We start from the raw sequence: 15431 nt of genomic DNA on the forward strand, positions 1-15431 counted from the left end.
AGATATAAATATATATTTTTAACTACGTAAAACATGCGAATATACAACATTCTTCGCTGTCCCATTGTCAGTGCATATAAATAGCATTTATATTCCCTGTGCCCCGGTCGTCATTTGTGTCCTGGTGTCCCAGTTTGTAATTTCTCTTTGAGTGTCCCGGTCGTCATTTATATTCCCTGTGTCCCAGTGTCCCGGTCGTCATTTGTGTCCCGGTGTCCCGGTCTGTAATTTCTATTCAAACAATCCCTGTGTCTCAGTCGTCAATTATATATCCCGCCTGTGCCCCCGGCGTCCCCGTTGTAGTTGTGTCCCTGTGTCCCGGTCGTCATTTATATTCCCGGTTATATCCACACTTTCTTTTCTTACTTTCTCTATCAGCAGCAAGTTTTTTGGCATAGACTCTTTGAGCAGCTTCCTCGGCTGTTGCCATTGTAGGTTCTTCAGTCATTTTACAATTAAACATTTTTCCGTGAACGCATGTCTTAAATACCATTAATGACAACATGACGTCACCTGACAGACAGACAACTTATTTATATATATATATATATATATATAGATAGTTTCTTCTTTTGTATTAATGCTAAAGCCAAGGTTCAAACCTGGAGCCTCTCGGACCTAGAACCTGAAACATAACGCTTTACCAACTCAGCTACTTCGGCGTGAATACATTCGTTTTGAGCAGCTTCCTCGGGTGTTGCCATTGTTGTCCTGGTCGTCATTTATATTGCCTGTGTCCCGATCATCACTTGTGTCCCGATATCCCAGTCTGTAATTTCTCCTTGAGTGTCCCGGTCGTTATTTATATTCCCTCTGTCCCGGTCGTCATTTGTGTCCCGGTCTGTAATTTCTCTTTGAGTGTTTTTTCTTTTTAGTATTTTTAGTTTTTTACATTTTTTCTTTTTTCAGTTTTCTTTTTCTTCTTTATTTTTCAGCTTCACTATGAAATACATATCGCCGAACCTTTGTTTTTTTAACTAAAATCTGGTAGGCATTGATGACCTTATCCAAGTCAAGATCCCAAACCCAATCATCATCGCTATCATTTTCAGTTTTGATATGTTTTGACTCTCGCTGTCCAGGTGGATCTTCATCTAACTGCGCGGTTTTGCGTTCTTTAGCCTCAAGCCTGTTTCCTTGCTGTTCTTTTGATTCCTCGGCACGCTTTCTTTTCTGACTTTCTCTATCAGCAGCAAGTTTTTTGGCATAGACTCTTTGAGCATCTTCATCGGCTTTTGCCATTGTAAGTTCATCAGTCATTTTAAACTTAAACATTAATAGATTTCTACGTGAACATATATGTCTTAAATATCTTTAATGACGTCACCATCGTTGACGTTTCGCACGCGTCATTGATGGAGTTATCCCAGTGTTGGTCATTCTCCAATAAATTCAGAGCTTGGCTTGCACTACGGTAAGTGTCATGTATAGTACCGTTTACAGTTCTCAAATACTCAAAGGATGTCGGACCGGGTACATTCACCAAAAGCAGGCGTAGAAAGAAGCATTCATGTTGATTGGGGTGAACGGTGTAGAGTCTTCCTATCGTGGTATCTTTGAAGATGGTAGGTTGGCCGTCGACTGACTTACCCTGTTTTCGACGTTCAAATACTTTATTTTTAGTATTCCACGTGTAATACGAAGGCACTTCAGTATACAGCAGTTTTTTTGCAAAAGAATCATTTTTGCAAAGCGAAAAAAAAGCTGTTAATGTTGTATCCGGTGGATTCAGGACTCTTTGTTGCACGTTGGTTTCCGTGAAATAAACACGTTGACCATTCTGTAAATATACCGCTAAGTGAACAACAGCTGGACTACGTTCATGTATCGGAAATGAAAGAATTCGCCAAACAGCTTCATTACTGCTTATGTATCTTCCAGCCTGATATTGTACGATTTCGTCGAAATCTTTGATTTCGGGCTGCAAGCCAAAAACTGCCATGTCACTGCCTTTGTTGACGTATTTACATATGTATTTGATTGCCTTTACGGAGTTACAGTATTCAACGTTTATGTGTGCATTAAATGTTTTTGATAATAATGGGGAATATGGAACAACCCACTGGTCATCTACTTCGATGGTGGTACCGTTACGCTTCTTTATTATTGCTGTTTTACCGCCATCTTCAGTAGATCTTCTATATTGTGGGTAACCATCATTGCCAGTAATTGTGTTTGATACTAAAAGTCGAGGATATTGCTTTGTGCACCTTCCTTTGGCCATGCATGGTGAATTTTCGTTCAGTGCACCGCAAGGTCCATGTATCATATTTTTTACAATAATATCATGTAACCCCTTATCGACATTTTTATCAGGTATTTCAGCGGAAATCACATCATCAATTTCGTTCGAAGTAATTTTTTTATGTAGCCAGATTAGTATATGTGCGTGTGGCAAACCTCGTTTTTGCCATTCCACTGAGTACATCCAGCATCGCACTGACCAAAACACTTCAAGTTTTACTATGTAGTTTATCAGTGATTTCAACTTTTGCCGGAAGACACGGGCCGTAATGTCATGCCTATGAACCGCCGATTGTCCTTGAAGTAAAAGCTGCAGTATCTCGTCCCAAGATTGATTACATGTAAATGTAATAAATAAATCTGGACGACCATAGAGACGAACATACGCAATAGCATCTTGAGCATATTCATGCATATGACGGGGACTGCCAGCATATGACGAAGGTAAAATTGTTAATCTTCCAACGTTTGTGGTATTACCGTCATTTATAACTGCATCTCGCAAATGAATGTATTGTTCAGAGCGGAGCTTGGTCTGATTCAGGCGGATATATAGCAAACGTTCTGATTCAATTTTAGCATACATATCAACGACAAATTGGTGAAACAATTCACGGCATTTTAAAATATAATTTTCTTCATCCTGCCGAATCATTAGTCTATAGGAATAATAATGCATTGCACTGCATTTCTTATTCATTTCTTTGTTAGTGGCTGGATTCATCAATTTAATATTAAAGTGATAGCCGTCGGCTCCATCCCAAAAAATGATAGGATATTGTAGGGCATCGTAGCATCGATGAGTTTCAGCAATTCTTAACAACTGAGCGTTTCGCTTATGAAGAATAATATCTCGAGGTAAAAACTGATCACCGACCATAACGATTGCCACTTCGTCGATAGTTGGAGCATTGTATCTACGCACATGTTGGCCAGGAGGCGTTTTGTCAGCGGAAATAACAATTTTATGCGTATCAGTAGGCATCAAATCGATGGCTGTTTTGAACAGACGCACTAAATTATTATTTTCGTGGAAAAGATGTTGCAATTGGGAAACGATTGTCCTTTCAACGTTGGGAGAAATTTCGCAACGTGCATTCAATTCAGAATTTCTATCACTGATGAAGTACAATTGTAAAAATTTATGATTCTCGCCTGAGAATGGTAGAAGGGACCCTGCTCTATGATAAATTTGCCCTTTTACTTTGAAAGTAGACATAAATTGATCTGGATTTTCGATTTGGGCTCCAAATGACGTCATTTGGAAACATGAGTTGTATTTTCTGATTTGTGACAAAAAACGCTTAGATTCTGACGTAGTTCCAGTAAGGAAAGTCTTCAATGGCTCTGGTGGTGCAGCCAATAGAGGAAGTTTAACTTTTCCTGAGGCGCAACACATTCCCATTGTTTCACCATTGAATTTCAAGGCCTTGCAATAGGGACAAATTTTAGACATTGTCCCGATTTGAACACATCTACTCAAGCTATAATCATCGACTGGGTTGTACCTGAATGCCAGGCGATAACTTTCAGGTTGCTCTGATTCCTCGGCACGCTTTCTTTTCTTACTTTCTCTATCAGCAGCAAGCCTGATTTCTTGCTGTTCTTGTGATTCCTCGGCACGCTTTCTTTTCTTACTTTCTCTATCAGCAGCAAGCCTGATTTCTTGCTGTTCTTGTAATTCCTCGGCACGCCTTCTTTTTTCACTTTCTCTTTTAGCAGCAAGTCTGCTTCCGCGTTGCTCTGGTAGTTCCTCGGCACGCTTTTTGTTCTTTCTTTCTCTATCAGCCTCAAGCCTGTTTCCTTGCTGTTCTTTTGATTCCTCGGCACGCTTTCTGTTCTTTCTTTCTCTATCAGCCTCAAGCCTGTTTCCTTGCTGTTCTTTTGAATTCTCGGCACGCTTTCTGTTCTTTCTTTCTCTATCAGCCTCAAGCCTGTTTCCTTGCTGTTCTTTTGATTCCTCGGCACGCTTTCTTTTCTGACTTTCTCTATCAGCAGCAAGTTTTTTGGCATAGACTCTTTGAGCATCTTCATCGGCTTTTGCCATTGTAAGTTCATCAGTCATTTTAAACTTAAACATTAATAGATTTCTACGTGATCATATGTCTTAAATATCTTGAATGACGTCACCGTCGTAGCAAAAATGACGACAACTAACTTGATGACGTCAGTCAACACAGAAACATGACGTCACCTGACAGACAGACAGACACACAGACAGACAACTTATTTTTATATATAATATATATATATATATATATATATATATATATATTATATATATATATATATATATATATATATATATATATATATTCACAGGTGGGACACAGGGACACAACTACAATGGCGCGTAACGACTTACGGGCGCGGGGGGGGGCTTGTGGGGGGGGGGCGCGATGCGCCCCACCATCTAGGTGTTGGGATGGCGCGAAGCGCCACCCCAACAGCTAGTATATATATATGTATATATCTAAATGTATAAAAATAAGTTGTTTGTCTGTGGGTCCGTCGAGTGACGTCATGTCGTCATGAAGTTAGTTGTCGTCATGTTTGTTATGACGATGACGTCATTAGAAGTATTTAAGAAAATCGTTCAAAGACAAATTTTTAATTGTAAGAAGATCGTGGACGGAAAAATGTTTAATGGTAAAATGACTGAAGAACCTACAATGGCAACAGCCGAGGAAGCTGCTCAAAGAGTCTATGCCAAAAAACTTGCGGCTGATAGAAAAAGTAAGAAAAGAAAGTGTGCCGAGGAATCACAAGAACAGCAAGAAAACAGGCTTGCGGCTAAAGAACGCAAAACCGCGCAGTTAGATGAAAATCCACCTGGACAGCGAGAGTCAAAACCTATCAAAACTGAAAATGATAGCGATGATGATTGGGTTTGTGATTTTGACTTGGATAAGGTCATCAATGCCTACCAGATTTTAGTTAAAAAAACAAAGGTTTGGCGATATGTATTTCATAGTGACGCTGAAAAATAAAGAAGAAAAAGAAAACTGAAAAAAGAAAAAAGGTAAAAAACTAAAAAAAAAAACTAAAAAGAAAAAACACTCAAAGAGAAATTACAGACCGGGACACAAATGACGACCGGGACAGAGGGAATATAAATGACGACCGGGACAGAGGGAATATAAATGACGACCGGGACACTCAAAGAGAAATTACAGACTGGGATACCGGGACACAAATGACGACCGGGACACAGGGAATATAAATGACGACCAGGACACAGGTATTTAAGAATATCGTTCAAAGACAAATTTTTAATTGTAAGAAGATCGTTGAAAGAGAAATTTCTAATTGTAAAATGACTGAAGAACCTACAATGGCAACACCCGAGGAAGCTGCTCAAAACGAATGTATTCAAGCCGAAGTAGCTGAGTTGGTAAAGCGTTATGTTTCAGGTTCTAGGTCCGAGAGGCTTCAGGTTTGAACCTTGGCTTTAGCATTAATACAAAAGAAGAAAAAAACTAAAAAAGGTAAAAACTACAAAAAAAAACTAAAAAGAAAATACTAAAAAAAACTAAAAAAGGTAAAAACTACAAAAAAAACTAAAAAAAGGTAAAAACTACAAAAAAAACTAAAAAGAAAAAAACAACTAAAAACTAATAAAAAAAACTAAAAAAAACTAAAAAAAACTAAAAACTGAAAAAGAAAAAAAAAACTAAAAAAAGGAAAAAAACTGAAAAATAAAGGAGAAAAAGAAAACTAAAAGCCGGGACACAGGGAATATAAATGACGACCGGGACACTCAAAGAGAAATTACATACTGGGACACAAATAACAACCGGGAGATATAAATGACGACCGGGACACTCAAAGATAAATTACAGACCGGGACACCGGGACACAAATGACGACCGGGAGACCGGGACACAGGGAATATAAATGACGAACGGGACCCTCAAAGAGAAATTACAGACTGGGACACTGGGACACAAATGACGACCTGGATACTGGGAATATAAATGACGACCGGGACACAGGGAATGTTCGATTAGCAATCACCATCAACAAAGCTCAAGGGCAATCATTAGAATTATGAGGTATAGATCTGAATACGGACTGTTTTTCCCATGGACAATTTTATGTTGCATGTTCAAGAGTCGGTAAACCTGACAATCTATTTATATGCACAGACAATGGGACATCGAAGAATGTTGTATATTCGCAAGTTTTACGTAGTTAAAAACATATATATATCTATAACGAAAAGAGAAATCTTTTCTCTTTTATCTATATTCATAGGTGGGACACAGGGACACAACAACAATGGTGCGTAACTAATATGGCGCGTAACGACTTACGCGCGCGGGGGGGCTTGGGGGGTGGCGCGAAGCGCCCTCACCAACTAGGTGTTGGGGTGGCGCGAATCGCCACCCCAACAGCTAGTATATATATATATATATATATATATATATATATATATATATATATATATATATATATATATATATATATATATATATATATTACCTGAATTGCCGAACAAGACAAACAGAGAGAAAAATAACATTGTTAAAAATAAGAAAGATCACCAGTTTATCAGCTGAAACGTTTCAACACAAAGTTAGGATCAGTATAGGCTTTTTATTTAATTTTTAATAATTAAATTTTTTTTAATTTAATTTTTTTTAATTTAATTTTATTTAATTTCTTAATAATTTGCTGGTCACTACAGGTAAATGCAATGATAATCCTATTACTGACCTTTTTAATTTTCTTCTAGATATCTGGCGGATTCAGCTTCAACGGATTCTATCAGTAGTCGATTAAGAGATGTTTGTCCGTCACTTTATAGATCAGATGACGCCATCTGCTCAAAGGTTCACTTTTTTCATTAATCTGTGTTACAGTACTATAGAATTTTGCCTTTTAGGATAAGTAATGCTGAAACAAAATAATAATTATTTCCGAATGTTTAAAAAGGCTCAGTGTGAACTATATTTGCTATTAGACAATAATTGTAAAGAAGATCAAGAGTGATCATCTGATAAAATCAAGCAAAAAAAAAACTGAAAGAAAGAGTGACAGTGGCGTCAGTTCACGAAAATTTAAGGTAGGGGGGAGAGAATATTGTTTTTCCAAATGTACAAGTTTATTTTTTACTTTTCCTATAAAATTGAAAAAAAGCATCCCTCCCCCCTTAGATTATCTTTTGGTGAGATTAAATTTTTTTTTCAGGAAACGAACTATATAAAATAAAATCAGCATCCCACCTGGAAAGAATCTTGTGATGTGGTTGTACACTAAAGAAAATAATGAATTACATTCTCAAAAAAGGGAGAAAAAGCAAAAGAAAAAACAACATACTACTAGGTTGTGTTAAAGTAAACTAAGCATTGACTAATCGCAAAGGATCCAAGAATTTTTTTCTAGCGTTTTATTTAACATCAATATCAAGCAGTAAAAGGTAGACTATTGCGAAACTCCAACATTTAGACTTGGGGAGTAGCAGTTTGCAAGTTAGATGATGGCAACAAAAACAGAAAGAATTCTACTATCACATTTATATAAACAAAAACAGATGTGAGTAGATTAGCTCCGAAGGTAATGTTTTGAAAGGAGAATAATGTTAAGATCAAGGAAATCTAAGAACAAATTGAGTTGTTGTTCCATAGAAAGAATGTAGCCTACAGATGCCAGATTCTGATTACCTTATTCTTGAGAGCTTTGAGAGGTTTTCTTTATTTATTTTATTATTATTTTTTTTTAATCAATGCGCCTGTTATTTTGAAATCAGTTTGTAGGCCTATCCCAATTAGTTGTATATTTCAATTTTTTTTTAAGCAAAGTAGTATTTATAGCTGATTTATTCCGACCATAGAATTTTCAAATGAAGTAGACAAATCATACTTTTTTTGTAGACGAATAATCAGAATATATGAATGCTGCTAACTCATTAACTTGAATCTTAAAAAGGAGGGGGTCCAGAAAGGGGGTCAGTTTTTACTTATCAATTATGTAAATAATTTCAGCACGTAAAAAATAGTGCCATGTGTACCTGCATTTTCAAGTTTTCCTGAAGAGGACGTGTTTCTGTAAGGTGTCAAAGGTTATATGAACAATTATTAAATATTATTATTGAATTATTGAATATTATTATTGAATTATTGAATATTATTATTGAATTATGGAATATTATTATGATTACTATATTATTGAAAATAAGAACGTCACCGCACCATCCTTTGTCAATGGATCATTTATCCATAGCAAAGGCGCAGCTACAGTTTGTTTAGCAGATATATCAAGCCTGACACTTACCTGAAATTACCGTTAAAATCAGTTTTTTCAAGAAAAATAAAAAAAAATTTATGGAATTTTTGTTTCGAATTCTGCTCTTGTTGAAAAATTGCAACTGGCCTTTGATTGTTAAGTTTCATTCCATTGTTATTTTTAACAAAGAAAAAGTGCCTCTATTTAGTGCTGATCTAGTAATTTAATATTTTTTTTCGGGAAGTAGGTATCCACCGTCACATTCACCATGTCGCTATGTCATTTTCTAGCGACTATGCAATCTTATTCATTTATTGGTTTTAGTCAACGTCTTTCGTTTCCATAGTCACCAAAGAAATAAATATAGACATTTGGTATTTTTACCTTCTGAGAGATACATTCCATTCATTTCTGAAATAGTTCATTAAACAAAAATAAATAAATAAAATAAAGTAAAACAAAGATACAAGACGAAACCTGTGAACTTCTTGGGAGGAAATTCTTGTGGCTCAAAAACCTTTTTTTCTTCTTACTGGCTCAAATTTCATCCAGGATTAAAGGAAAAACAACCGGGTTTACAAAGGTGAAGAGATTTCGCTTTCCTTTGTAACATAGGGTTAAAAGAATAGTGAAATTGGCTTACGAATTCACGTAATTTGGGGTAAATACATGAAATTAAAGGATGCTTTTTACCACGGAATTATAAAAGTGCAATCTCTCTTTTCTCTTTAGTCACATTGCTCTATTTTGAGAAAAAAAGGATATTCCCTAATTTACATTACTCTATTTACATAAATTTTTTTCAGGTAAATGAACTTTTATTGAATGCAAGAAATGAATCAAGTCGTGCAAACAAGGAGCAATTGTTGAAGGAAGCCCTTGAGGTAAGCTTTATCGTTTCTAAGTGAAGAATCTACCTGAAAGTAAATCTAATGCACATAGAAGGTGTTCATCATGCACATCATAATGTGTATTCATCCTGCTAAGTTTTTATTGTTTAAATATCAGAGTGCAATTTATTAAAGAACGAACCCTAGTCCGTAGGGTTGGAAAATGTAAAAATATATTTTAAAAAAGACTGCCAAGTGAGGAGGAATAGCTATTTCAAGCTGGTTCCGGAATGACACCTTTTATTTCGATTATTCTTAATGATAAATGTTTATTGCGATAACAAATTTGGAGAATTAAAAAAAAATAAAATAGTCTGATACACCACAAAACGGTGTTGTATCAAAATAAAACAAGGCTCCATTGGAATCACCATAGCCGAAAACCTCATTTAAAAGAATTACAGTTTCCATCTTGAGCAATAAAGATTACTTTCCCATGTAGGATCCAGTGATGAATCTCAGCATCCTGCATCCTTTTTTTTTCTTTCCTATTTTTTGTCACAACTGATTGGGCTCTGAAACATAATAGAGAGAATTTTAAGTGCTCATTTGAAAGGATATTGCTGTATTTACATCTTTTTTGTGCCTAACGAAACATATACTAAAAATGGAATGCGGTTTTCGACAGAAACTGCATTCTGATATACATAATGCTTGAACGCTTTAAAGCCATTTTTCCTTTTGGCTTTACTAGAAATAGATTTTAACCATAATGAGGTATTTGTTTGTTTTGTATTAATTGCGCCAATAACAGCTAATACAATAATTTAGGCTGTGCTGTAAAAATAGATAGGAAAGGACTCTCTTATCTTATCCTACACACTTATGGTCATTTAGTTTACTGAATAAGGTAGACGTTATAAGAGAAATTCTCAAGTTTCAAATTAAAAAAGAAATACCTACTGTAAGATTTGACCCCATATCCTGTCAAAATAGAAAGATTAGTTAACCAGCGCGTAATCCACTCATATAGTGAACGAGTTTGACTTTATCGTTTGCAATTTTCAACATGAACGATTAGAATAATAAGAAGACATGTCCAGGTTTTTAAGATGTAGCGTCTTTCGATACTACCTAGTGTCAGATTCAGGATTCTGAGAAACGAAAGGGCTGACTGGAACTTAAACAAAGGAAAGAGTGGAATTTCCTTGTTTAGCTGGTGGATTCGACAAGAAAGCAGAACTTAAAGCCTTAGAGAGAAATACGCCCACTGCGTAGCAGTTTATGTTCAAAATTGTAAAGTCAAATATATAGCTTTTTAACATTTGAAATGATTAGCTGTCTCATAATTTTTGCTCATGTGTCGATATTAGGTTCCATATGAGTCCTGATTCATCTCCGATTTTCGCGGAGAGTACTAGAGCGAAAAAACGTACACGTCAGTCCTACTGACCTTTGTAAAACTACTATTTTCCTTGGCTCTCAAGATATGTGACTGAAACCTCTAATTTAGGTTCCCGACTAGGATATTTTCACTGGCGCAGCTTCCTTTTTGAACTGGCATCACGTGAGATGTCATGGGGTCTTTTAAAATTACAAGAAGTTTGTTTTCGTCATTACAGATTACTATTCAGTTGAATATGGATAAAAGTTATCATTTCAAAATAAGCTCGAATTGAGGATGCTTCTCGATAGACATTTTATTTTAAATACGCTTTTTATTTTTGGTTACTATGATGTTAGGTTCGCTTACCAGGTTGTAGCTATTGCTGTAACCATAGTACGTCTGTTTTGCTGATAATTTTAGACAATTGATAAGTAATGTTTACCGTTTCCATGGAGGAATGAGACTGAAGGCTTTTCTTTGATTTATTTTCCTAATGTGTGCCTAAAGAAGTTCAAGCTTCTGATAATTGCTATTTTGAGTTATCTTCTGCCAAGTCTTATTTATAAATGTCGTTTTTTTTATCAATAATGGCGCGTCATTTACAAGCATACCCTGAGTAAGATACATTTAGCTATGTTGATTTGTGTTTTAGTTTGTAATGGATAATTTTGATGTTATTTTTGTCTAATTTTGGTTAATTTTTTCTTCTTTTTTTTTATCCATTTGCTACTATTATTATTATTTTCAAAGATACCCCTTGATTGGAGAGAAAAATATTAATCATTAAATAAATGAAATCAAATTTGGACTATTATTTCCTGTCATTTTCTCCTGTGGAAGGATTTGCGTTATTAGCACCTTGCGTATATTATGTAACTAGCTGTTGGCACCTAGTTGGTGGGGGTGCTTCGCCCCCCCCCCAAGCCCCCCGCGCGTGTAAGTCGTTACGCGCCATATTAGTTGCACGCCATTGTAGTTGTATCCCTGTGTCCCACCTGTGAATGTAGATAGATATATATATATATATATTTTTAACTACGTAAAACTTGCGAATATACAACATTCTTTGCTGTCCCATTGTCTGTCCATATAAATAGATTGTCTAGTTTACCAACTCTTGAACATGCAACATAATAATTGTCCATGGGAAAACAATCCGTATTCAGATCTATGCCGCATTTTTCTAACGATTGCCATTGAGCTTTGTTGATGGTGATTGCTAATCGAACATTCTCTGTGTCCCCGTCGTCATTTATATATCCCCCTGTGCCCCCGGCGTCCCCGTTGTAGTTGTGTCCCTGTGTCCTGGTCGTCAATGTTCCCTGTGTCCCGGTCGTCATTTGTGTCCCGTCATTTATATTCCCTCTGTCCCGGTCGTCATTTGTGTCCCGGTGTCCCGGTCTGTAATTTCTCTTTGAGTGTCCCGGTTGTCATTTATATTCCCTGTGTCTCGGTCGTCATTTGTGTCCCGGTGTCCCGGTCTGTAATTTCTCTTTGAGTGTCCCGATCGTCATTTATATTCCCTGTGTCCCGGTCGTCATTTGTGTCCCGGTGTCCCGGTCTGTAGTGTCATCTTATAATGACGTCATATACAAAGCCTTATATACTTATAATGACGTCAAATGCAAACCCACAAACAAACAAACATGCATATATACAAGTTATTTATATATATATATATATATATATATATATCTATCTATATATATAAAAATAAGTTGTCTGTCTGTCTGTGGATGTGTGGATGGATGTGTCAGGTGACGTCACCTGAAAAAACTGGATTAGGTGACGTCAAAACTGAAAAAACTAAAAAAAGACAAAAACTACAAAAAAAAACTAAAAACTAATAAAAAAAATAAAAAAGCTAAAAAACTAAAAAAACTATAAAGGTAAAAACCAATAAAAAACTAAAAAAAAAACTGAAAAAACTAAAAAAAGGCAAAAACTACAAAAAAAACTAAAAACTAATAAAAAAAGTAAAAAAGCTAAAAAACTAAAAAAACTAAAAAAACTAAAAAAAGGTAAAAAACTAAAAAAAATAAAAAATAAAAAAAAACTAAAAAAAAGGAAAAAACTGAAAAATAAGCTAAAATAAAGGTAAAAACCAATAAAAAACTAAAAAAAAAGGAAAAAACTAATAAATGACGACACTCAAAGAGAAAGCGACCAGGACAAAAGGAATGTTCGATTAGCAATCAACAAAGCACCGGGACACAGGGAGTATAAATGACGACCAGGACATAAGTAAAAAAAAAAAACTATCTATATATATAAAAATAAGTTGTCTGTGGATCTGTGGATCGTGGATCAGGTGACGTCACCTGAAAAAACTGGATCAGGTGACGTCAAAACTGAAAAAACTAAAAAAAGGCAAAAACTACAAAAAAAACTAAAAACTAATAAAAAAAATAAAAAAGCTAAAAAACTAAAAAAACTAAAAAAAGGCAAAAACTACAAAAAAAACTAAAAACTAATAAAAAAGCTAAAAAAATAAAAAAACTAAAAAAAAGGCAAAAACTACAAAAAAACTAAAAACTAATAAAAAAAATAAAAAAGCTAAAAAACTAAAAAAACTAAAAAAAGGTAAAAAACTAAAAAATAAATAACGACCGGGACACAGGGACACAACTACAACGGGGACACCGGGGGAAACAGGGGGATATAAATGACGACCGGGACAAAAAAACTAAAAAGAAATAAAAACTAAAAACTAATAAAAAAAACTAAAAAATCTAAAAATCTAAATAAGCTAAAAAAGAAAAAAAAAGGAAAAAAATAAAGGAGAAAAACAAAACTAAAAAACGAATGTATATACAGACCGGGACACCGGGATACAAATGATGACCGGGACCCGGGACACAGGGAATATAAATGACGACCGGGTAAAAAAAAGGAAAAAACTGAAAAATAAGCTAAAATAAAGGTAAAAACCAATAAAAAACTAAAAAAAAAGGAAAAAACTAATAAATGACGACACTCAAAGAGAAAGCAACCAGGACAAAAGGAATGTTCGATTAGCAATCAACAAAGCACCGGGACACAGGGAGTATAAATGACGACCAGGACATAAGTAAAAAAAAAAAACTATCTATATATATAAAAATAAGTTGTCTGTGGATCTGTGGATCGTGGATCAGGTGACGTCACCTGAAAAAACTGGATCAGGTGACGTCAAAACTGAAAAAACTAAAAAAAGGCAAAAACTACAAAAAAAACTAAAAACTAATAAAAAAAATAAAAAAGCTAAAAAACTAAAAAAACTAAAAAAAGGCAAAAACTACAAAAAAAACTAAAAACTAATAAAAAAGCTAAAAAACTAAAAAAACTAAAAAAAAGGCAAAAACTACAAAAAAACTAAAAACTAATAAAAAAAATAAAAAAGCTAAAAAACTAAAAAAACTAAAAAAAGGTAAAAAACTAAAAAATAAATAACGACCGGGACACAGGGACACAACTACAACGGGGACACCGGGGGAAACAGGGGGATATAAATGACGACCGGGACAAAAAAACTAAAAAGAAATAAAAACTAAAAAGAAATAAAAACTAAAAACTAATAAAAAAAACTAAAAAATCTAAAAATCTAAATAAGCTAAAAAAGAAAAAAAAGGAAAAAAATAAAGGAGAAAAACAAAACTAAAAAACGAATGTATATACAGACCGGGACACCGGGATACAAATGATGACCGGGACCCGGGACACAGGGAATATAAATGACGACCGGGACACAGGGACACAACTACAACGGGGACACCGGGGGAAACAGGGGGATAACCTGACAATCTATTTATATGCAAAGACAATGGGACAGCAAAGAATGTTGTATATTCGCAAGTTTTACGTAGTTAAAACCATATATATATATATATATATCTATATTCACAGGTGGGACATAGGGACACAACTACAATGGCGCGTAACTATTATGGCGCGTAACGACTTACGCGCGCGGGGGGGCTTGGGGGGGGCGCGAAGCGCCCCCACCAACTAGGTGTTGGGGTGGCGCGAAGCGCCACCCCAACAGCTAGTCTATATATATAAAAATAAGTTGTCTGTCTGTGGATGTGTGGATGGATGTGTCAGGTGACGTCACCTGAAAAAACTGGATTAGGTGACGTCAAAACTGAAAAAACTAAAAAAAGGCAAAAACTACAAAAAAAACTAAAAACTAATAAAAAAAATAAAAAAGCTAAAAAACTAAAAAAACTATAAAGGTAAAAACCAATAAAAAACTAAAAAAAAAACTGAAAAAACTAAAAAAAGGCAAAAACTACAAAAAAAAACTAAAAACTAATAAAAAAAGTAAAAAAGCTAAAAAACTAAAAAAACTAAAAAAACTAAAAAAATGTAAAAAACTAAAAAAAATAAAAAATAAAAAAAAACTAAAAAAAAGGAAAAAACTGAAAAATAAGCTAAAATAAAGGTAAAAACCAATAAAAAACTAAAAAAAAAAAGGAAAAAACTAATAAATGACGACACTCAAAGAGAAAGCGACCAGGACAAAAAACTAAAAAAAAAGGCAAAAACTACAAAAAAACTAAAAACTAATAAAAAAAATAAAAAAGCTAAAAAACTAAAAAAACTAAAAAAAGGTAAAAAACTAAAAAAACTAAAAACTAAAAAAAAACTAAAAAAGGTAAAAACTAAAAGAACTAAAAAAGAAAAAAATAAATGACGACACTCAAAGAGAAAGCGACCAGGACAAAAGGAATGTTCGATTAGCAATCAACAAAGCACCGGGA

The 15431-nt window shown here is 34.7% G+C and overlaps 1 protein-coding gene across 5 annotated transcripts in view; it reads left to right on the plus strand.

Moving 5' to 3' along the window:
* The window catches only part of LOC136031214 (nuclear pore complex protein Nup155-like), a 180406-nt gene that overhangs the window by 120720 nt on the left and 44255 nt on the right, over positions 1-15431 (plus strand). For all 5 annotated transcript variants that reach the window (XM_065710591.1, XM_065710588.1, XM_065710590.1 and 2 more), the window contains exons 15-16: positions 6983-7079; positions 9279-9356. In XM_065710591.1, coding sequence (XP_065566663.1) covers positions 6983-7079; positions 9279-9356 — 175 coding nt within the window. The remainder of the gene's footprint in view (positions 1-6982; positions 7080-9278; positions 9357-15431) is intronic.

This window comes from Artemia franciscana, chromosome 9 (genome assembly GCF_032884065.1).
Source record: "Artemia franciscana chromosome 9, ASM3288406v1, whole genome shotgun sequence".
In the NCBI taxonomy this organism is placed as follows: Eukaryota; Metazoa; Arthropoda; class Branchiopoda; order Anostraca; family Artemiidae; genus Artemia; species Artemia franciscana.